The sequence below is a fragment of the Nycticebus coucang genome, chromosome 2, assembly GCF_027406575.1.
Source record: "Nycticebus coucang isolate mNycCou1 chromosome 2, mNycCou1.pri, whole genome shotgun sequence".
Classification (NCBI taxonomy): domain Eukaryota; kingdom Metazoa; phylum Chordata; class Mammalia; order Primates; family Lorisidae; genus Nycticebus; species Nycticebus coucang.
This window is the reverse complement of record NC_069781.1, coordinates 136,319,352-136,344,396: the sequence shown is the minus strand read 5'-3', so window position 1 is coordinate 136,344,396 and position 25,045 is coordinate 136,319,352. Positions and strand designations below refer to the sequence as shown.

At 39.7% G+C, this 25,045-nt stretch overlaps 1 protein-coding gene across 1 annotated transcript in view; it reads right to left on the bottom strand.

Moving 5' to 3' along the window:
- Positions 1-24,512, bottom strand: part of CHRNA7 (cholinergic receptor nicotinic alpha 7 subunit) — a 156,465-nt gene extending 131,953 nt beyond the window's left edge. The window contains exons 1-2 of the mRNA XM_053581983.1: positions 24,358-24,512; positions 23,997-24,136 (exon numbers count right to left, since the gene is read on the bottom strand). Of these exons, the coding sequence (XP_053437958.1) occupies positions 23,997-24,136; positions 24,358-24,412 (195 nt within the window). The 5' untranslated portion in view covers positions 24,413-24,512. The remainder of the gene's footprint in view (positions 1-23,996; positions 24,137-24,357) is intronic.
- Between the last annotated feature and the right edge of the window lie 533 nt (positions 24,513-25,045).

Sequence of the window (25,045 nt, the reverse complement as noted above, 5' to 3'; positions counted from 1 at the left end):
CGCCTGTAGTCCCAGCTACTCGGGAGGCTGAGGCAAGAGAATCGCTTAAGCCCAGGAGTTGGAGGTTGCTGTGAGCTGTGTGAGGCCACGGCACTCTACCGAGGGCCATAAAGTGAGACTCTGTCCCTACAAAAAAAAAAAAAAAGAAAAGAAAAGTTAAAAGAACAAAGAGTAAAAACAACAGAATAGAATATCCAATGACTATGGGATAAAGGCAAAAAATGTAACATACATGTAAATAAGATACAAGAAGGGGAAAGAGAAAAAATTAAAAAAAAAAGTATCTGAAACAATGATTGAGAATTTCCCTAAATTAATGTCAAACATCAAACCACAGATGTAGGAAGCTCAGAGGATGCCAAGTAGACAATATAAAGGAAAAAAAAAGAACAAACTACACCTAAGTATAGACAATCATAAAGACAAAACCCTGGTGGTGAGAAACCCCTCACCTACAGAGGAACAAAGACAGAATTATATCTGACTTCTCAGAAACTATGAAAGCAAAAAGAAAGTAGAATGAAATATTTAGAACTAGAGACTAAAAAACTCACCAACCTAGATTTATCAAAAGTGTCCTCCAAAAGTAAAGGAAAACTGAACGCATTTTCAGACAAACAAAAATTGAGGAAATCTATTGCAAGTAGACCTGCCTTGCAAGAAATGTTAAAAGAAGTTCTTTAGAGAGAAAAAAATGATTTAGACACCTGGATCTGAATATAGAAAGAAAAGACATTTAAGAAGGAATACATTGAGGGTAAAATAAAAACAGTCGTTTTGGTCGCAGAGCTAGAAACGGGTGGGAGCTGGTAACCCAGCAACCAAGTAGCCTAAGGGTAGGGTCTGAGCCGCCTTGCAGCCCTAACCCTCAGGGGCAGAGCGAGACCGGTTTTGGCACACTGGGTAAGTGGATAGCCACTTCAGCAGTGATTCCAGTGAGAAAGCTGGGAAAGCTTCTGCTCAGCAAGTTTACAAGTTCAAAGTGCCTTTTAAGTGGGCTGAAGAGAGATTTAGGGTGTCTACCTGCTGGGGTTTGAGAAATCAGCAGCCTCCAGTCATATCAGAACTGTGATTAACATCTCATACCCCAGAAGACCCCGTGTTGCCCAGACAATATTCAATAACATATACAAACTGCTTTGTTTTCGGTTGTGTATTTTTTTCTTTTTTTTTTTGTTTGGTTCTTTTTTGTTTGTTTACTTTGATGTTGTTGATGTTCTTTTGTTTTTTAATTTCAATCTTTTCCATACAGATCCCTTTACCTTTCTGAATTTTTCTAGTTTAATTATAATTTCCCATTGCTGCCTTTTTTAATAACTAGAACTTCATTTTTGCTAGTGTTTCTACCGCTATCATTTGGTTTTTCACCCAATTTTATCCCCGTAAAGTTTTCTGTTTGCTTGTTTTGATTTGATTTATAGCATTTTGTCTTTCCTCTCTACTTGGTGGAGCTGGGGTACTGTGTCTGATCAGGTTAGCACAGAGCTGCTGACCTCAAAAGAACCACCCAACTGGGCATCCCCAGAAGGTGGGGTTTTTTAAGGTTGTTTCAAAGTACCCTACTGTACACCTATATTGCCCTGTCTCCCTCTTTCTGTGCCTCTCTTCTTTTTGTCAATATTCCTTTTACCCACCCCCTCTCCTTTCTCTATCTTTCTTTTTTTTCTTATACTTGGTCCTCCTTTCTTTCATCCCTTTTTTGCTCTTCAACCTTCTCACCCTTCTGGTCCTGTAACCCTTAGTCCACAGGCACGAGAACTTAAAGAGCAAGAGGAAGTGAAAGGAAAATTAGGGCAAGGAAACAGATAAAAGAAATCACTCATGAGGAAGAATCAGCAGAAAACTCCAGGCAACATGAAGAACCAGTCTAGAACAACCCCACCAAGGGACCATGAGGTAGCTACTACAGATGATTCTACCTGTAAAGAAATGTTAGGAATGACAGAAAGGGAATTTAGAATACACATGTTGAAAACAATGAAAGAAATGATGGAAACAATGAAGGAAATTGCTAATAAAGTGGAAAATAACCAAAAGGAAATCCAAAAACAGAATCAAATAAGAGATGAATGATATGAAGAATATAAAAAGGATATAGCAGACCTCAAGGAATGGAAACAGTCAATTAGGGAACTTAAAGATGCAATGGAATGTATCAGCAACAGGTTAGACCATGCAGAAGAAAGAATTTCAGAGGTAGAAGACAAAGTTCTTGAGATAACTCAGACAGTAAAAGAGGCAGAAAAGAAGAGAGAGAAAGCAAAACGTTCACTGTCAGAATTATGGGACTTTATGAAGCGTTCCAACATACGAGTTATAGGAATTCCAGAAGGGGAAGAAGAATGCCCCAGAGGAATGGAAGCCATACTAGAGAATATTATAAAAGAAAAATTCCCAAATATCACCAAAGATTCTGACACACTGCTTTCAGAGGGATATCGGACCCCAGGTCGCCTCAACTCTAAACGAGCTTCTCCAAGACACATTGTGATGAACTTGTCCAAAGTCAAGACAAAAGACAAGATTCTGCAAGCTGCCAGGAGTAAGCGCCAGTTCACCTACAGGGGCAAATCCATCAGATTGACCGCAGACTTCTCTAATGAAACTTTCCAAGCAAGAAGACAATGGTCATCTACCTTTAATCTACTTAAACAGAACAATTTTCAGCCCAGAATTCTGTACCCTGCCAAGCTAAGCTTAAAAATTGATGGAGAAATCAAATCATTTACAGATATACAAACATTGAGGAAATTCGCCACAACAAGACCAGCTCTACAGGAAATACTTCAACCTGTTCTGCACACTGACCAACACAATGGATCAGCAGCAAAGTAAGAACTCAGAAATCAAAGGACAGAACCTAACCTCCACACTGATGCAAAAGATAAAACTAAGCAATGGACTCTCACCAAATAAGACGAATAGAATACTACCACACTTATCAATTATCTCAATAAATGTTAATGGCTTGAATTCCCCACTGAAGAGACATAGATTGCCTGACTGGATTAAAAAACACAACCCATCCATTTGCTGTCTGCAAGAAACACATCTGGCTTCAAAAGACAAATTAAAGCTCCGAGTCAAGGGTTGGAAGACATTTTTCAGGCAAATGGAATTCAGAAGAAATGAGGAGTTGCAATCTTATTTTCAGATACATGTGGATTTAAAGCAACTAAAGTCAAAAAAGACAAACATGGTCACTTTATATTCATCAAGGGAAAACTACAACAAGAAGATGTTTCAATTCTAAATATTTATGCACCCAATTTAAATGCTCCCAGATTCTTGAAGCAGACCTTACTCAGTCTGAGCAATATGATATCTGATAATACCATCATAACAGGGGACTTTAACACTCCTCTTACACAGCTGGACAGATCCTCTAAACAGAAATTAAACAAAGATATAAGAGATTTAAATGAGACCCTAGAACAACTATGCTTGATAGACGCATATAGAACACTCCACCCCAAAGATAAAGAATATACATTCTTCTCATCACCCCATGGAACATTCTCCAAAATTGATCATATCCTGGGACACAAAACAAATATCAACAGAATCAAAAGAATTGAAATTTTACCCTGTATCTTTTCAGACCATAAGGCACTAAAGGTGGAACTCAACTCTAACAAAAATGCTCGACCCCACCCAAAGGCATGGAAATTAAACAATCTTCTGTTGAATAACAGATGGGTGCAGGAAGAAATAAAATAGGAAATCATTAACTTCCTTGAGCATAACAACAATGAAGACACAAGCTCCCAAAACCTGTGGGATACTGCAAAAGCAGTTTTGAGAGGAAAATTCATCGCTTTAGATGCCTACATTCGAAAAACAGAAACAGAGCACATCAACAATCTCACAAGAGATCTTATGGAATTGGAAAAAGAAGAACAATCTAAGCCCAAACTCAGTAGAAGAAAAGAAATATCCAAAATCAAATCAGAGATCAATGAAATTGAAAACAAAAGAATCATTCAGAATATTAATGAAACAAGGAGTTGCTTTTTTGAAAAAATAAATAAAATAGATAAACCATTGGCCAGACTAACTAGAAATAGAAAAGTAAAATCTCTAGTAACCTCAATCAGAAACGATAAAGGGGAAATAACAACTGATCCCACAGAGATACAAGAGATCATCTCTGAATACTACCAGAAACTCTATGCCCAGAAATTTGACAATGTGAAGGAAATGGATCAATATTTGGAATCACACCCTCTCCCTAGACTTAGCCAGGAAGAAATAGACCTCCTGAACAGACCAATTTCAAGCACTGAGATCAAAGAAACAATAAAAAAGCTTCCAACTAAAAAATGCCCTGGTCCAGATAGCTTCACTCCAGAATTCTATCAAACCTTCAAGGAAGAGCTTATTCCTGTACTGCAGAAATTATTCCAAAAAATTGAGGAAGAAGGAATCTTCCCCAACACATTCTATGAAGAAAACATCACCCTGATACCAAAACCAGGAAAAGACCCAAACAAAAAGGAGAATTTCAGACCAATCTCACTCATGAATATAGATGGAAAAATTCTCAACAATATCCTAGCCCATAGATTACAGCTTATCATCAAAAAAGTCATTCATCATGATCAAGTAGGCTTCATCCCAGGGATGCAAGGCTGGTTTAACATACGCAAGTCCATAAACGTTATCCACCATATTAACAGAGGCAAAAATAAAGATCACATGATCCTCTCAATAGATGCAGAAAAAGCATTTGATAAAATCCAGCATCCTTTTCTAATTAGAACACTGAAGAGTATAGGCATAGGTGGCACATTTCTAAAACTGATTGAAGCTATCTATGACAAACCCACAGCCAATATTTTACTGAATGGAGTAAAACTGAAAGCTTTTCCTCTTAGAACTGGAACCAGACAAGGTTGCCCTCTGTCACCTTTACTATTCAACATAGTGCTGGAAGTTCTAGCCAATACAATTAGGCAAGACAAGGAAATAAAGGGAATCCAAATGGGAGCAGAAGAGGTCAAACTCTCCCTCTTTGCAGATGACATGATCTTATACTTAGAGAACCCCAAAGACTCAACCACAAGACTCCTAGAAGTCATCAAAAAATACAGTAATGTTTCAGGATATAAAATCAATGTCCACAAGTCAGTAGCCTTTGTGTACACCAATAACAGTCAAGATGAGAAGCTAATTAAGGACACAACTCCCTTCACCATAGTTTCAAAGAAAATGAAATACCTAGGAATATACCTAACGAAGGAGGTGAAGGACCTCTATAAAGAAAACTATGAAATCCTCAGAAAGGAAATAGCAGAGGATATTAACAAATGGAAGAACATACCATGCTCATGCATGGGAAGAATCAACATTGTTAAAATGTCTATACTTCCCAAAGCAATCTACCTATTCAATGCCATTCCTATCAAAGTACCTACATCGTACTTTCAAAATTTGGAAAAAATGATTCTGCGTTTTGTATAGAACCGGAAAAAACCCCGTATAGCTAAGGCAGTTCTTAGTAACAAAAATAAAGCTGGGGGCATCAGCATACCAGATTTTAGTCTGTACTACAAAGCCATAGTGGTCAAGAAAGCATGGTATTGGCACAAAAACAGAGACATAGACACTTGGAATCGAATTGAACCCCAAGAAATGAAACTAACATCTTACAACCACCTAATCTTCAATAAACCAAACAAGAACTTACCTTGGGGGAAAGACTCCCTATTCAATAAATGGTGTTGGGAGAACTGGATGTCTACATGTAAAAGACTGAAACTGGACCCACACCTTTCCCCACTCACAAAAATTGATTCAAGATGGATAAAGGACTTAAATTTAAGGCATGAAACAATAAAAATCCTCCAAGAAAGCATAGGAAAAACACTGGAAGATATTGGCCTGGGGGAAGACTTCATAAAGAAGACGGCCATGGCAATTACAACAACAACAAAAATAAACAAATGGGACTTCATTAAACTGAAAAGCTTCTGTACAGCTAAGGAGACAATAACCAAAGCAAAGAGACAACCTACACAATGGGAAAGGATATTTGCATATTTTCAATCAGACAAAAGCTTGATAACTAGGATCTATAGAGAACTCAAATTAATCCACATGAAAAAAGCCAACAATCCCGTATATCAATGGGCAAGAGACATGAATAGAACTTTCTCTAAAGACGACAGACGAATGGCTAACAAACACATGAAAAAATGTTCATCATCTCTATATATTAGAGAAATGCAAATCAAAACATCCCTGAGATATCATCTAACCCCAGTGAGAATGGCCCACATCACAAAATCTCAAAACTGCAGATGCTGGCGTGGATGTGGAGAGAAGGGAACACTTTTACACTGCTGGTGGGACTGCAAACTAGTACAACCTTTCTGGAAGGAAGTATGGAGAAACCTCAAAGCACTCAACCTAGACCTCCCATTCGATCCTGCAATCCCATTACTGGGCATCTACCCAGAAGGAAAAAAATCCTTTTATCCTAAGGACACTTGTACTAGACTGTTTATTGCAGCTCAATTTACAATCGCCAAAATGTGGAAACAGCCTAAATGTCCACCAACCCAGGAATGGATTAACAAGCTGTGGTATATGTATACCATGGAATACTATTCAGCCATTAAAAAAAATGGAGACTTTACATCCTTCGTATTAACCTGGATGGAAGTGGAAGACATTATTCTTAGTAAAGCATCACAAGAATGGAGAAGCATGAATCCTATGTACTCAATTTTGATATGAGGACAATTAATGACAATTAAGGTTATGGGGGGGGAAGCAGAAAGAGGGATGGAGGGAGGGGGGTGGGGCCTTAGTGTGCATCACACTTTATGGGGGCAAGACATGATTGCAAGAGGGACTTTACCTAACAATTGCAATCAGTGTAACTGGCTTATTGTACCCTCAATGAATCCCCAACAATAAAAAAAAAAAAAGATTAATAGTCTGAATAAAAATTTATGTTTAAAAGCTGACAAAAAAAAAAACAGTTGTTTTTCCTAATTTTAATTGATACAACAGGTCACACTTTGTTTGGAATAATGGCAACAATGTATGTAATCATGTATACATATATATCATATATACACACATTCACTTATATATTACTACATGTAAGTAAAATGAATTACAGCAATAGCATAGGTGACAGGAGGGAGGGATTAGTGTTATTTTATATTATAAGGTAGGTATACCTTTATAATATAAAATACCTTATATTTTATATTATATATAAGGTAGGTATTCACATTACCTGTGAGGCGGTATAACATAATCTGAAAGGTGAAGTGGGTTACTTGTAAACATATATTGCAAACTTAAAAAAAAAGAAGTGTAAAGATATGCCAAAAAAAGAAAAAAATAAGTAATATAAATTGCTCAATTGAAATAATAAAAGGCAGAAAAAGAGTGCCAGACAAAAATAGAAATAAAGAACAAGCACAATAAAAAACATAACAAAAATGATAGCAGGGCGGCGCCTGTGGCTCAGTGAGTAGGGCGCCGGCCCCATATGCCGAGGGTGGCGGGTTCAAACCCAGCCCCGGCCAAACTGCAACCAAAAAATAGCCGGGCGTTGTGGCGGGCGCCTGTAGTCCCAGCTGCTCAGGAGGCTGAGGCAAGAGAATCGCGTAAGCCCAAGAGTTAGAGGTTGCTGTGAGCCGTGTGACGCCACGGCACTCTACCCGAGGGCGGTACAGTGAGACTCTGTCTCTACAAAAAAAAAAAAAAAAAAAAAAAAAAATGATAGCAAATATGGTATATATTAATCCAACTGTTATCAATAGTCACTTCAATTGGTCTAAATCACCAATAAAAACAGACTATCACAGAGAATGGAAAAAAAAGACCCAATATGGGGAAAGGGGAGAGAGAGGGGAGGGGAGGGGGAAGAATGAGTGAAGGGAGGGTAATTGGTGGGACCACACTTACAGTGCATCTTATAAGGGTACATGTGAAACTTACTAAATGTAGAATATAATGTCTTAACTAAGAAAATGCCAGGAAGGCTATGTTAACCAGTGTGATGAAAATATGTCAAATTGTATATAAAACCAGTGTATGGTACCCCATGATTGCATTAATGTACACAGCTATGATTTAATTTAAAATATATATATATATCTGTGGCTCAAGGAGTGGTGCACCAGCCCCATATACCGGGGGTGGTGGGTTCATACCCAGTCCTGGCCAAAAACAAAAACAAACAAACAAAAAACTCCTAAGCTCAGTTGGTCAGAGAGACAGATTGGAGGCACTTCTCCCAGCTCCTGGGTAACATCATCTGCAATAAATTTCCTTTAAAAAAAAAAAAAAGATCCAATAATATGTTGCCTACAAGAAACTGACTTTAAATACAAAGATACAGGCTTGGCACCTGTAGCTCAGTGGCTAGGGCACCAGCCACATACACCAGAGCTGGCAGGTTCGAATCCAACTCAGGCCTGTCAAACAACAATGACAACTACAACCAAAAAACAGACAGGTGTTGTGGCGGGCACCTGTAGTTCCAACTACTTGGGAGTCTGAAGCAAGATAATCACTTAAGCCCAAGAGTTGGAGGTTGCTATGAGCTGTGATGCCATGGCACTCTAGCCAGGGTGACACCTTGAGACTCTGTCTTAAAAAAATAAAAAATAAATACAAAGACACATAAAGATTAAAAGTAAATAGATGAATAAAAATACACCATAACACTTACCAAAGAAGGCAGGAGTACCTACATCAATTTTAGCCACAGCATACCATAAGAAAAGTTTCAAGGGACAAAAATAAATAAATAAATAAATGGTATTACATAATGATAAAAAGGTCAACTCTCCACACATACATAATAATCCTTAATGTATGTGTGCTTAACAATACAGCATCAAACTAATGAGTCAAAAGCAAACAGCCCTGTAAAGAAAAATAGATGAATCCACTATCATAGCTGGAGTTTTCAATACCCCTCTATCAGAAATGATCCAGGCAGCAGAAAACCAGGACATAGAATTGATTTCAAAAAACCATCCACTACTGGATATAATCAATGCTTACAGACTATTTCATCCAACAGCAAGATAAACATTCTTCTCAAGTTCACAGAGAATGTTCACCAACATGGTGTCATAAAACACACCTTAACAAACTTAAAAGGATAGAAATCATATGTTGTCTTTTATCAGAATACAAATGAATTAAATTAGAAATCAATAACAGAAAGATAACTGCATGGAGATTAAACAACATGCTTCTAAACAACATGGGTAAAAGAAGAAATCGCGAGATACATTAAAATATTTTTAACTAAATAAAAATGAAAACACAACTTATCAAAATTTTTGGTATGCAGCCTAAGGGGTTAGAGGGAAATTTATAGCACTGACTACAATATCAGAAAAGAAGAAATCTAAAAATCTGTATTCTATGTTTTCACTTTAGGAAACTAGAAAAATAAGAGCAAATTAAATACAAAGTAGGCAAAAAAATAAAAATAATAAGAATTGGAACAGAAATCAACCAAACTGAAAACAGAAAATCATATAGAAAATGGACAAAAACAAAATCTTGGGTTTTTTAAACATCATTAAAATTAACATGCCTCTACAAAACTAAGAAAAAAAGAGGAAATACAAAAAAATTAATATCATAAATGAAGGCGAGGACATCACTACAGATCTTATGGACATTAAGAGACTAATAAAGCAATACTGATAAAAAATTATTTGCTTGCAAATTTTATAAGCTAGATAAAATGAACCACTCCTTGGTTGACAAAATATGCTAAAGACAAAGAAGAAATTGACAATTTGAACAGGGCTTTATCTATTAAAGTGACTGAATCAATTAATAACCTTCCAAAATAGAAAAGGCCCAAATAGGTTCACTAATTCTACCACATTTTTGAGGAAGAAATTATAAAAATTCTCTACAATCTTTTTCAGAGTACAGAATAGTGGGAATACTTCCTAAAACAGACTATGAGTATAGAATTACCCTAATTCAAAAACCAGATGAAGATGTTATATGAAAAGATAACCACAAACCCATATCACTGACAAGCACTGATGCAAAAAGTTCTCAACAAAACATCAGCAAATTCAACACACCAATGTATAAAAATGATTATACATCATGATCAAGTGGGATTTACTCCAGACTTGCAATGCTAGTTCAGCATTCAAAAATCAATTAATATGGTGGAGGCGGAGGGGTGGGAGGGCAGACCATAATGGTGAACTAGAAACATCTCCCTACTAACCACTCACAGCACTCCAGGGTAAGGAAAATCCAGCTGCCTCTGGCTGGGGGAACCTACCTGGAAACATCATTTGGGGGACCACAGGAGCCAGCAAGCAGGTCTGGAGCTGAAGAAAATCAGCACTGAAGGGAAGTACATGGGACCTCGAAGCCCGCCCACAGAAGATGGGGACAGGAAGGTGCTGTCCATAGTCTTTTTGATTTGGACCTAAACTATTCACTGGAGCTGCCTTGGAAGGCTTAAATGAATGGGTGGACTGGAACAGTGTCCAGCAGCTGGATTTGAGTACCAGGTGGAGTGGATCTACCATCAGCTTGGCTGCTCTCTGGGCCACCATTGGGAAGGCCAGGTGAGAGAAATGGTCCACATGGTTCTAGTGAATGGCCAGCTGTGGCACACCTGCTAAGCTTGGGTATTGGGCATCCACACTTGCAGTGAGCTGACAGGCTCCCACACCGCTGGGATTGTTGTCAGGGGGGACAAAGAAATCCAGTGAAAACTTTTAGATTCCCAACCCCGCAGGGACCAAATGCTGATGAAACAACTAGGCCCTAATTGAGGGTGACTAAGTCAAGAAGACAAGACCTGATCTCCTTGGAAACTAGAGCAGTTTCTGGTATTCATGGTCTGTGACAAAACCAGCCTGTGTTCTCTATCTCCTAACATAGCACCACCACCTGGTGTCCAGGCAATATATTGCCAAATATATATATATATATATATATAGAGAGAGAGAGAGAGAGAGATGATAGATAGATAAATAGACAGACAGACAGACAGATAATCATATATATAGGTTGAACATGTCCACCCCATATATATGTTTTTTCCTTTTTCTTCTATTTGTTGTTGTGGTAGTGGTTGTTGCTTTCTCTTGTTTTGTTTTGGGTTTGTTTTGTTGTTGTTGTTTGGTTGGTTGGTTATATATTTTTTTTTTCATTTTTACTTTCTTCAATAGCAAGGGATCCCTCATTTTCTTACACTTTTTCAGCCTCTCTTAACTCTTTTCTTTTTTATTTCTCTCCTTTATTCTCTCTCCTGGTAGATATTCTACTTTTCTCATCTTTCCCAAATAAATTTTTCATACGACTAACATATCCCTTTTTCTCTTTATCTTACATAACTGTATTTTTAATTTTCTTTATTCTTATTTTTTTCCTTTTCTCTGAGTGCTGGGGTGTCACAGCAGGCATCCAGCTCAAGGAGATCACAAGCTCATGGTCCAGGGTATCCTAGCTTTGGCCTTTGGAAAAAGAATATCACCAAGTCTCCACTGCAACATACTGCTGAATTTTTCTTTTTTCTTTTCTTTCTCTTTCTATATTTGGCAGAGGTGGAGTCTTGCTTTTTGCTAAGGTTGGTAAGCAGCTCCTAGTATCAAGGAACCTCCCCAGCCCACTCTCCAAGGTCATGGACTTACAGGTGTGGCCATAACACCTGACAAACAAAACAATTTCTTCTGTTACTCTTTCTTTCTGTCCATCTTTTCTCCTTTTCTCCAACTCTTTTCTTTCACCCCCTTCTTTGTTTTTGTCTTTTTTCCTTCTTTCTCACTGCTCCACTCTTTACCCTTTTCTTCATTTTAGGCTTTTATCAAGAGGTCACTTCAATACCTAAGCTCTGAGACAAGGTAATTCAAAGTGAAGGAGGCAGTGAGAAGGAAAAAGTAAGGGGAGGAAGTGAACAAAAAGAAAACACACATGAGGAGGAACCAACAAAAAAAATTCTGACAACATGAAAACTGAAACCAAGCAACCACTCCCAAGGGACCATGAGGCAGGAACTACAGAGAACTCCATCTATAAAGAAGTAAAGAAAATGACAGAAAGGGAATTTAAAATATGGATGATAAAGGGAATAAAGGGTATTGATGATAAAGTGGAAAAACAGAATCAAAAATGAATGAAAGATATCAAGAATATAGAACAGATATGGCAGAGCTTAAGGAAATAAAGGAATCAATCAGGTAGAAAGATTGATTAAAGATGTGGTAGAAATTATCAATAACAGACAATAGAAAAGAAAGAGATCTCAGAGCTAGAGGATAAAGTTAATGAGCAAACCCAGGTAGTTTACGAGGCAGAAAAGAAGAGAGAGAAAGCAGAACATTCACTCAGAGAACTATGGGACTTCATGGAGGGTTCAAACATATGAATTATAGGAATCCCTGAAAGGGAAAAAGAACGTCCCAAAGGAATGGAAGCACTATTGAAGGATACAATGAATGAAAATTTCCCAAGTTTAGAGGGATATCCAACCCTGAGTTGTCTCAACACAAAGCATCCCCGAGACATAATTGTAATGAACCCATCCAAACTCAAGACAAAAGAGAAAATTCTACAAGCAGTCAAGAGTAAGCATCAGCTCACCTACAGGGGCAGATCCATTAGGGTGACAGCAGACTTTTCAGCTGAAACTTTCCAAGCCAGAAGAGAATGGTCATCTCCTTTTAAGTTTCTTAAACAAAACAATTTTCAGCCCAGAATTCTGTATACTGCTAAACTAAGCTTCAAAAATCAATGGAGAATTCAAATCTTTTACCGATATGCAAAGATTGAGGAACTTCTCCATATGACCAGCTCTATAGGCAACACTCAGACTTGTTCACCACACTGACCACCATGATGGTCCACCAGCAAAGTAAACACTCAGGAACAAAAGGACAAAATGTAGCTTTCACAATGACACAAAGGACAAACTAAGCAATGGTCTTTCACAAAATAAGATGAACAGAACTCCACCACACTTATCAACTCTCTTGATAAATATTAATGGCTTGAATTACCCACTGAAGAGGCACAGGCTGGCTGACTGAATGAAAAAGCACAAGCCATCCATATGCTTCTCTAGGAAACACACCTAACCTTGAAGGACAAATAAAGACTCAGGGTAAAAGTATGGAAAACAGTATTTCAGGAAAATGCAAAGCAAAAGAAAAGAGGGGTCACAAATACACTTATTTTCAGACACAAGTGGATTTAAAGCAACTAAAATTAAGAAAGACAAAGATGGTCACTTCAAACTGGTCAAGAGAAAAATACAAGAGGACATTTCAATTCTAAATATTTGTGCACCCAACTTTAATGTTCCCAGATTTGTTAAACAGACCTTGATTGGTCTGAGTAATATTATAGCCTATAATGCCATAATAGGTGAGAACAATGACCTAGTAAATCCTCTAAACAGAAACTAAAGAAAGCTACAAGGGACTTAAATGTGACTCTACAACAAATGGGCTTAATGGACATAGAGAACACACCATCCCAAAGCCAAGAAATACATGTTCTTCTCATCAGCCCAGAGAATATACTCCAAAATAGATCATATCCTAGGACATAAATCAAACCTCAACAAAATTAAAAGAACTGAAATTATACCTGGTATCTTCACAGATTGCAACACTATAAAGGTGGAACTCAACTCCAATACTAATTTTTATCCTCACACAAAGTCCTGGAAATTAACCTTATGCTGAATGAAAGTTGAGTCAAGGAAGAAAATGAGGAAATTGTTAAATTCCTTAAACATAACAACAATAAAGCCACAAGTTACCAAAACTTGTGGGATACTGAAAAAGAAGTGCTAAGAGGTAAATTTATCACATCAGATGCCTAAATCCAAAAAACAGAAAGAGAGCACATCAACAACGTAATGAAGCATCTTAAGGAACTGTAAAAGGAAGAAAAATCTAATCCCAAACCTAACAATAAAAAAGGTATAACCAAAACTAAATCAGAAAAAAAAACAAAATTGAAAACAAAAGAAATTTTCAGAAAATTAATGAAGAAAAAGTTGGTTCTTCAAAAAAATGAATTAAATAAACCTTTGGCCAGATTAACTAGAAATAGAAAAGCAAAATCTCTAATAACTTCAATCAGAAAAGAAAAAGGGGAAGTAACAGATATCACATAGATACAAGAGATTATCTCTTAGTACTACAAGAAACTCTATGCCCAGAAATTTTACAATGTGGAGGAAATAGATCAATACCTAGAATCACCTCCCTCTCCCTAGACTTAAAGAAGATAGAGATTTCTTGAAGAAGCCGATTTCAAGCACTGAGATGGAAGAAGCAATAAAAAATCTTCCAATAAAATATGCCCTGGACCAGATGGCTTCATACCAGAATTCTATCAAATCTTCAAAAAAGATCTTATACCCATATTGCATAAACTATTACAAAACACTGAGAAGAAAGGAATCTTCCCCAACACAGTGTATGAAGCACACATCATACTAATAGGAAAACACCCAACAAAAAGGAGAAAAAGAAACCAATTTCACTAACAAATATGGATGCAAAAATATTTAACAAACTCTTAGCCAGTAGATTACAGCTACACATTAAAAGAAATACACATCATGATCAAGTAGGCTTCATCCCAGGGATGCAAGGCTGGTTTAGCACATGCAAATCCATAAATACAACTCACTAATCAATAGAAGCAAAAACAAAGACCACTTAGAACTGGAACCAGACAAGGTTGGTTCTAAGGTTGGGAAAACTATTCAACATAGTGCTAAAAGTTCTAGCCAATGCAATCAGGCAAGAGCAGGATATAAAGGGCATCTTAATGGAGACAAAGGAGGTCAAATTCTCACTGTTTGATGATGATATGATCTTCTACTTAGAAAACCCCAGAGACTCAACTACAAGACTCCTGGAAGTGATCATAAAATACAGTAATGTCTCAGGGTATAAAATCAATATCTACAAATCAGTAGCCTTTGTATATGCCAACAATGGTCAAGTTGAGAAACTAATCAAGGACACAATTCCTTTCACAGAAGCTTCAAAGAAAACTAAATACCTAAAAATATGCCTAACAAAAGAAGTGAAGGACCTCTACAAAGATAATTATGAAACCCTAAGATAGGAAATAGCAGAGACATAAACAAATGGAAGAACATAACATGTTCTTGGCTAGGAAGAATCAACAGTGATAAAATGTTTACACCACCCAAAGCAATCTTCAGATTCGACGCAATCCCCATTAACATACCAACATCATACTTTGAAGAACTGGAAAAATTAGTTCTTCATTTTGTATGGAACTAGGAAAAAATCACATGTAGCCAAAACAATTTTTAGCAATAAAAACAAAGCCAGAGGCCTCACTCTACCAGACTCTAAGCTACATTACAAGTCCACAGTAATCATAACAGCATGGTAAAAATAAGAGACATAGACATTTGGAACTGAATAGAAAACCAGGAAATGAAATCAGTCTCTTACAGCCATCTGATCTTTGATTAAACCAAAAAGCATATGCTGGAGAAAAGAATCCCTATTCAATAAATGGTGCTGGGAGAACTCGATGACCACATGTAAAAGATTAAAACTGAACCCACAGCTTTCACCACTTACAAAAATTGATTCAGAATGGATAAAAGATATAAATCTAAGGCATGAAACAAAAATCCTAGAAGAAAGCGTGGGGGAAACTCTTGAGGATGTCAGCCTGGGAAAGGTTTTATAAAGAAGACTTCGGTGGCAATTGCAACAACAACAACAAAAAATAAACAAATGAGACTTAAAATTAAACTGAAAAGCTTCTGCATAGCTAAGGACACAACAATTAAAGCAAATAGACAAACTTCAGAATGGAAAAAGATATATGCATGTTATAAATTTGACAAAAGTTTGATAACTAAGATCTTTAGAGAACTCAAATTAATCAACAAAAAAGGCAAACAATTCCATCTATTACTGGGCAAGAGACATGAAAGGAACATTCTGTGAGAACGATGGACAAATGGTTAACAAACATGAAACAATGCTCATCATCCCTGATCATCAGAGAAATGCAAATCAAAACCACCCTAAGATATCACCTAACCCCAATGAGATTAGCCCACATCACAAAGTCCCAAAGCTGCAGATGCTGGTGCAGATGTACTTTACACCGTTGGTGGGACTGCAAACTAATACAGCTTCTTTGGAAAGAAGTATGGAGAATCCTCAAAGAACTCAAATTAGATCTCCCATTTGACCCTGCAAGCCCACTACTAGGCACCTATCCAGAAGAAAAAGAAAACCCGTCAGAACCTTCAAGTTTGTGTGCCTGGGATGTCACATCCAGCAGTGAAGGTGACATTAGTCTCCATGCAATCACATACACACCAGGCTGGTGTATGGCACACCATTTGGGTGTGGGACACAATACACGAGGGACTCTACCTAACAAATTCAAATATTGTGACCTGGTGATTTGTACCCTCACATTAACCTAAAAAAAAATCAATATAATCCATCACATCAATGGGCTAAAAAGGAAAAATCACAATTAAAGCAATAGCTGTAGAAAAATGTTGGACAAAATCCAACACCCATTCATCATAAAAATTTGAAGTAAGCTAAGAATAAAGGAGAACTTCCTCAAGTTGATGAAAAAAGTCTACAAAAAACCTACAGCTAACATCATACTTAATGGTGAGAAAGTTGACACCTTCTCTCTAAATCAGGAACAAGTTAAGGACACCCCTGTCATCACTCCTTTTCAGTATCATATTATAAATATTAGCAAATGCAAAAAGACAAGGAACAAAAGATAGATAGATTAGGAAGAAAGAAATACAACTTCCTTTCTTTGCAAATAACATTATCTTCTATGCAGAATATTCAAAAACCAGCAAAGTTAATATACAAAAGTATATCACTTTCCTTTATAAACAAGTCAAATTTGACATTAATAAAACTAGTTAGCACTCCCCAAAATAAGTAAGTATAAATTGAATAAAACATGTACAACATCTACGTAAGTAAAACTACAAAATTCTTAGAAATATAAAAGATGAAATAAATTAAAAGATATTCTATGCTTGTGCATAGGAAAAACTCAATATTGTCAAGATGTCAGTTCTTCCCAACTTGATCTACAAGTTCAAATCCCAAGCACATCCAAGCAAGTTATTTTGGGTGTAACAACAAACTGATTCTAACATTTTTTGAGAGTCAAAAGACTCTGAATAGTCAACACTATATCGACAAAGAAAAACAAAAGAGTTGGAAGAGTGATATCATTCAACTTCAAGACTGACTATACATCCACCTTAATCAAGAGTGCAGCATTCATTCATGAAGGAATAGACAAATACATCAGTGAAAGAGAATAGAGAGTTCTGAAATAGACCCACACAGCTGCAGTCAAAAGCAATGCAATGGAGCAAAGACAGTCTTTTTAACAAATGGTGCAGCAAAATCTGGACAACCACATGCAAAAAAAATAAATGTAGACAAAGACTTTACATCCTTCATGAAAATTAACTTAAAATAGATCACAGACCTAAATGTAAAACATAAAACTATGACAGATAACATAGGAACAAACTGAGATGACCTTAGTCATCCTAGTGACTTTTTCCATACAATGCCAGAGACACTCTCCAGGAAAGAAAAAATTGGTAAGGTGGATTTCGTTAAAGTTATAATGTTATGATTTGTGAAAGACAGACAAGAAAGTGAGAAGACAAGCTGTAAACTGGGAGAAAATATTTACCAAAGATATATCCGATAAAGGACTATTATCCAAAATACATAAAGAACTCTCAAAACTCAACAATCAGAAAACAAGTCTCTTTAAAAAATAGGAACAAAGACCTTAATAGACACTCTCAAAAGAGGATATGCAGGTGGCAAATAAGCCTATGGAGAAATCCTCCACATCATATGCCATCAGGGAAATGCAAATTAGAACAATGAGATGCCGCTACACCCTTATGAGAATGACCAAAATACAGAACATGGACAAAAACAAAAGCTAGTGAGGATGTGGAGCAACAGAAACTTCCAGTCATTGCCTATAGGAATACAAAATGGAATGTCTGCTTTGGAAGACAGTCCGAGATTTTCTTACAAAATTAAACATACTCTTACCATCTGAACCAGTAAGTGCCCACCTTGGTATTTACCCAAAGGACTGACACCTTATGTCCACATAAAAATCTGCAGAGGATGTTTATAGCAGCTTTATTTATAATTTTCAAAATTTGGAAGCAAGATGTCCTTCAGTAGGTGAATACACAAACTATGCTACATCCAGACGATGGAGTTATCACTCAGTACTAAAAAGGAATAAGCTATCAATCATAAAAAAAACATGGAGAAACCATAAAGGAATATGACTAAGAGAAAGAAGTTAATGTGGAAAGGCTACATACTGCATGCTTCCAAATATATGATAATCTGGAAAAGGTAAAACTATGGAGACAGGAAAAAGATCAGTGGTTGCCAGGGGTTGTGGTGGGGGCAGGGATGACAAGGAGGACAGAGGATTTCTCCAATAGTAAAAATACTCAGTATGATACTAAAATGATGGATCCATGCCTTATACACGTGCCCAAGCCCATAGATTTTACAACACCAAGAGGAGACCCTAATGCCAATTATAGACTTTGGGTAATTGTGGTATGTCAATGTAGGTATACCAGTTGTAACAAATATATTACCCTGGTGGGGAATGCTGATGCTAGGGAAGACTGTAGACACTGTGAGGGCAGAGAGCATGTGATAAATCTCTTTGTTAGTTTTTCTGTGAACCTAAAATTGCTCAAAAAGTAGACTCTTAAAAAATTAGGACAAATATCCGATTTTACATTGAGCATTTCTTCTTACAATAGATAGTAGGGGTGTAATTTTCATAATTTATATTTGATAATACAGTACAATCTAAGTTGACCACCCAAGGGACTGTAATATACTGGTCAACATATGAAGGGGGTCAACCTATGGAACTAGCCCTACATGTACAGGTGGTGCACATGTGATCTATGAGAATCAGGTCAACTTAAGGAGGTAGTCAGTGCAGAGAGAGGTGTTCAACTATGGAGGTTCCACAGTATTTATTCATACTTGCAGCATTTTAAATAGTGAGTAATTCACATAAATTCACAAATCTCACGATGCTAAGCTAAGGCCACAAAGAGATTTCAGATAACATACAAGCACTTAGGATACTGGGATCAACAACTATGCCTGCAACCTTCAGTAGCAAACTCCAAATGTATGACCACTTAATTTTATTGGTTTATGACTACAGCTTCCAAAAAATTGAATCTGTATTTCAAAATCTATACAATACCAAAAATCATTCTTGCATAATTATGTGTTTATATGTGTGTATAATTATATGTTGATTCATATTATTCATTTTAATCACCTTGTCTTCTGGACAAGCTTTCACAACCATGCACTTCTATTTTACGCAAATCAACACTCAGAACGGCATTTAGATGTGTGTTCTGAGGTGACGGACTAAATAGCACAAATAAAGGAGAAATATTACAGAAACTTGGCAGGTCAGAACGGTACATACACTTCACCTCAAAATGATTTCTTATGTTATTATCTCACTCCAGCCTAGTTGTAAGCTCAGGAAGTAAATTAACAACCACAATAAGTCAGAGGATGCATTTAAGAATAATTTAGGTACTCTCACTTTACAAATGTATTGATATATGTATGTAACGTTTATATACACAGTTACAAATCACAGACAAAACATCCTTTGAATCTGTGCCCTTCCCCACATTGTCACCGCGGCCATCCTAGTTTCGACCTCCTTCCCCTTACCCCACACCCTCTCTCCTCTCTATCCTGTCCCACACTCACTGCTGTCAGCATCCTCCACCTAAACACAGATCTGGGGACTTCCCTTCTCTGCATCAAAATTCACCACATCTCCCCACTCTCTGCTTAGAGCTTCATCAAGGGGCCTGGTGAAAAGTTAGAACAGACCACAGGAGGTGAACCAACTCCTTAAATGATTCATGTTTTGTCTTTAACATGTATGCACAGTTTTCATTCTAATCCATAATTTATCCTTGATGGATTTAATACAAAAATCATGATTTAGACAGTTTGTGTTTCTAGGAAAATAAGCTATGGCAAGCCGGTCTTGCAGCTTCACAAAGACCCTGGTGCCCTGCTTCCTCCAGCCCTCAGAGATGCCCAGACGAGGGCTAGATAAAATGTGGGCATCCAGGACACCTCGCACATGGCCCCCTTACTGCCTCTGAACTCACACAGCATCTTTTAACCAAGAAAAATCACAGCTCCCAACTAGCAACGTGTGCTTCTAGATCATAATTCTAACAAAAGGGTCTGTAAAACTATTAGTTAATATGATGTCTTTCCTCTAGGACTTCTTAATAAACAGCACATAAGTTTTTGGAGAAGTCTTACAGCAAATCTGCAGTAAAATCATCAGGGAGCTGGTGTCCCACACAATACAGCCGGCACTGTCCTCTCAAGCCTTTCCTCCCTACCTGGAAAGCTTTCCCTATTTTCTTCAACTAGCAATTTCTTTCTCACTTCTAGAACACTAATTACCTTCTCTTTGAAACCACTGTTAGCCACCCTGGTTGGAAGTAACGTTTTCCCTTTGTAGATCTGTGGCACCTTATATGAGTGATTATGTTAAATTTCATCACAGGTAGTAATCTTGGATTTATTTATTAGTCCCCCAGCCAGATCCCGAGCTTTCTGACACAGAAACAATCTCTTATTCTGTGAATTCTCAGAATCTATCAGGTCTACAATGGAAGCTCAACAAGCCATATGTGGAATAAACTGAGGAAAGATTAAATGATGTTTCATGAAAGTAAAATATGCAGCCTCATATGTCATATTGCTGTCATTCCTATCAGGGAGTCTATGCAAACAAAGGAAACCATGACAAGATTTGGGAATGGAAAAACAACAACTACGACCTCTAGAACAGCCCAGTCAAAATGGACAAATATGTAAAGAGAATCTACACCAGCCAAAATTTTGTGTTTGAATCTCTGATGAGAACAACTGTGACTCTGTCCAGGGTGCTGAGATTTCTGCTGGAAAGACCTGACTCTACTTCAAAAGCAGACAGAGCCAAGTTAGGCTGGAATACAAATATTTGCATTTTTTGTTATGTCTGATACAGGGACTTCCTTTTCATCCAGGATCTCAAGAAAGTCATATTTAATCAGTTACAGTTGAGACAGTTTAAATAAATTAAGCTGACTTTGTTCGGCAGAAGTTACCAATTCTAAAGGAGGCAGCAGAACCAGGAAAAAGACTTGTAAGTCAGATGGGGGTCTGCCTCCCCACATTCCTGCCTCTAATGACTAAGTGACCTGTAGCAAACAACCACACCTTTCCAGGCCCAGACTTCCTGGGTTTTTTAATTTTATTTCAGATTAATATCATTGTGCATATGATTAGGTTACATCGTTTGTGTTTGTTAAGTAAAGTTCAAGTTGTAACTGAGCCCTTCACCCTTATATTGGGCCCATTAGGTGAGAGCTGGTTTTTGAGTAGAGCAGCTATAAAATCAAGATGGAACAAATCTTTAGTAAATCACGTATGTGTCAAGCACTTTTTCTTACTAAGTCCTCTCAAAACCCTGTGAAGCAAGTATTATTATTCTCAATTAACACGTGAGAAAACAGGGCTTTGGAAGGTAAAGTTGTTTGCTCAAGGTTACACCGTGAACACACAGCACTGCCTGGCTGGGAAGTTCAGATGTTCACAGCTGGCTCCATGGTTAAGGTGAGACAGAGACTCTCACCCTCCCCAGTCTCCCAAGAGGCTGCCAAAAGCCTTCATCACACGTGTTTCTGTAACACTGGAATGTCCATGTTGCATCATATGTCATGATTTAATTGTTTTTATATTCTAAAGTGGTAGTTTTTTTTTTCTTTAATTTCCACATCATGTAACACTTATACCTAAACATCTAAGAGTCAACATTCCTCATATTAACCTGGTTCTTTAAGGAAAAGAGCCAGAGGTGCCAAAAACGAAAGCTTGCCTCCTGTCCTTGAGTGATCTCTCTTGCAGAGGGGGCAGCCACAGCCTTAGAAGCCTGTTGTGCTTGCTCTGTCCTGCTCCTCTTCTGAGGGGCAACTGCACTGTCACTCCCACCCACCAGCAGAAGTACTCCCCCCAAGAGAAGCACCTTCAGGGCAGCCTGGCTAGAGCTGACCCTGGGCAAGGGGGAGCAGAAGGGGCTGACACCCGACTCTCACTCTATCATATGCCACCTGTGCAGCGTGGTAGCTCCACTGCCTGGTCCTTTCTCCTTTATATAAAAATTACTAGAGTCATGTTTAGCTTTGAAGTCTCTTAAAATTGTTTCCACATTCTTTAGTTCATCACAATGACCAATGACAGTGTCTATTTTCCCTGTTACCGCTACCTGGAAAAGTTTCCCTATTTTCTTAAACTAGCAAAATTTTTTCTCACTTTTAGAACTCGAATTACCTCCCCTTTGAAACCACTGTCAGCCGCCCTGACAGTAATGTTTTCCCTTAGTAGATCTGTGGCAAACTGTATGCATGACTCTGTTAAATTCCATCACAGGTAGTGATCTTGGATTTATTTATTAGTCCCCCAGCCAGATCCATGACAGCAGAAACAGACAACTCAGGCTGCATAGGAAGCTACCTATGATAAGCCATGCAGAGATTGACAAAGCCAGTACCCAAGGTGATCGCAAGCACAAATCCTGAGCTCCTTCAAGTAACAGAGGAGCTGCTCTGGGAACAGCAACTTTTGCTGTTTTGTAACTCACCTGTCTTCACCTATAGCTGCCTCTCGTGATAACTTTTACACATCGCCACATACGCATACAGCATTTTAAAGCATGATTTTTGTCCGTAGGAGGAAGCATACATCTGAGGCTGGTGTAATGTTGGAAAGGAAGCCATTCATCACAGCAAATGTAACTAGTTTATAAGGGATAACATAACGTGCTTCAACACAACAGTGTGGGTAACTATTTGTAGCGTTATGAAGCATCACCTCTCATCTTACTCCACTTTCCTTAAAACTCCGGCGGGTTTTAGCACTTCCTACCTAGGACTGGGGCTTCCTCTCACCTCTTTCCTCCTGAAAAATAGCATTAGCCTTCTAATTAGCCCACCCTCCCCCACCCTATGCTCTGAAAATAGGAGACGCTCAAACCCATTTATAATAAACTACTTCTGTAAAGTATTTGTATTGTGTAAAGGATATACCAATAAAGATGAAAACTGAGTATTTAAAGCGATCCAGAGAAACAAATTACAAGTTTAGCCAGATCTGTCAACTGAAGTGGGCACTTAAAAGGCCGCAAAGCAAGATGCCCACAAGTGGACGGCTGTCTGAAGAGACGGGCAGGTGCACCTCTGGCGGAGCCCGGAGTCCTCAGAGCAGGACTCCCAGGACCTCTGCTCAGCAAGAAGACGTAATATGTCCATTCCTGGGACGTGGGGTGTCTGGAGGCCCACAGACAGCCCTGCACTGTCTGCTTGGACAGATTCAGGAGCCGCGAAGCCCAGGCCAGGCCCGGCCGGTACCCAAAGAAGTTACACGCCACAGGCGGCAGAAACTCTAGAGGTGGCTAAATTAACACAGAATGTTGGGCTGACACACTGTCAGAAAAACGAAAATATGGACATTCTCTCCCTTTGCTTGCGGCTGATTTCCGACTCAGAATGCCTTCTTGCGGAGTATCTAAGCTGTGGAAAAGGCAGAACCCAAGTACCTGGGCACAGGTGGCCAGGGCGAGAGAACAAGCCTCACCAGGCTCCTCCCTGGCGGCGGTGCCCAGCACCTGTGAACGGTAGCTCTGCACTGGGCGGCGCTCAGGCCTGGGAACGGGACAGAGAGCCGCCCGCCTCGCCCTGGGCGCCTGGAGGGTCTGAGGTCAGCCCCAGCGCGCGACTACCCGACTCTCTCAACACCCCTGGGACCCTGGGCGGGGACAGCACAGCGCTCCCGCGGAGCGGGACTCACCACATCCATGATCTGCAGGAGGCTGAGCGAGAAGTAGACGGTGAGCGGCTGGGAGTCATTGGCCACGGGCCTCTCCAAGGGGTTGTAGTTCTTGACCAGCTCCTTGTAGAGCTTCCTCTGGAACTCGCCTTGCAGGGACACTTAAGGAGAGGAGAGCGGGCGCGCTGCTCAGGGAGGCTGGAGGGGGAGATGCCCGCGCCCCTGCCAGAGACCCCCGCCACCCAACTCGCACCGCCCAGGCAAGCAGCCCCGCGGCGACCCCGCCGCCCCAACTCGTCCAGGCGCTGGGCGCACAGAGCCGCCCAGGGTGCGCCCGGGATCCCGCGGAGGAACGGAGGGCGGGGAGACGCTGCCGCCCTACCGTGCAGGAGCGACGCGGCCAGCGCCAGCCAGACGCCTCCCGCCGAGCGGCGCATGGTGGGTCCCGGGGCTGGCGCGGGCGGCGCGTCCCGCGTCTCGGCTGCCGGCCTGGCCTGAGCTCGCAGCCGCCGAACCGCCTCCCCGCGCGGCTCGCGCGCCTTTACTGAGCCCAGCGCGCCGCCGCCCCGCCCGCCCCCGCGCGCCTCCACGTGACGAGCCCCGCCCCCGCCCGCGAGGGCGCGCGGGCTCCGCGGCCGCCTGAGGAGCCGAAGCCCGCGGCCGGGAGCGCCAGGGACGCCTGGCGCTGGTGACGCTCCGGGCTCCTCCATCTGCAGGCCCTGCCGAGCTGTCCCTGTGTGCCGCGCCTCCAGCCGAGCCAGGAGCTGTCCAAGGCCCGGCTCTGCCTTTCCCTTCTGCCCTTTGTTCCCACTCGGTTTCCTCCCACTCTCAGCCAGAAGCTGCGCCGGGCAGCTGGGAGAAAGCGGGGACAAGTCCTCCGGGACTCCCTCCCCCACGCCAGCCAACGGGCGGCATCGATCCGAAACCAGGCTTGGAAGTCCCTCCAACCAGACTAAATAGACCCAGACTGGAGGGGACGCCCCCTCCTACTTCCCGAAAGACCCTGGCGTTCTCCCTCGACCCCTCGCCCGCCCAGCATCACTAGCGGGAGTCTCCCTGGGTTCTGCGAG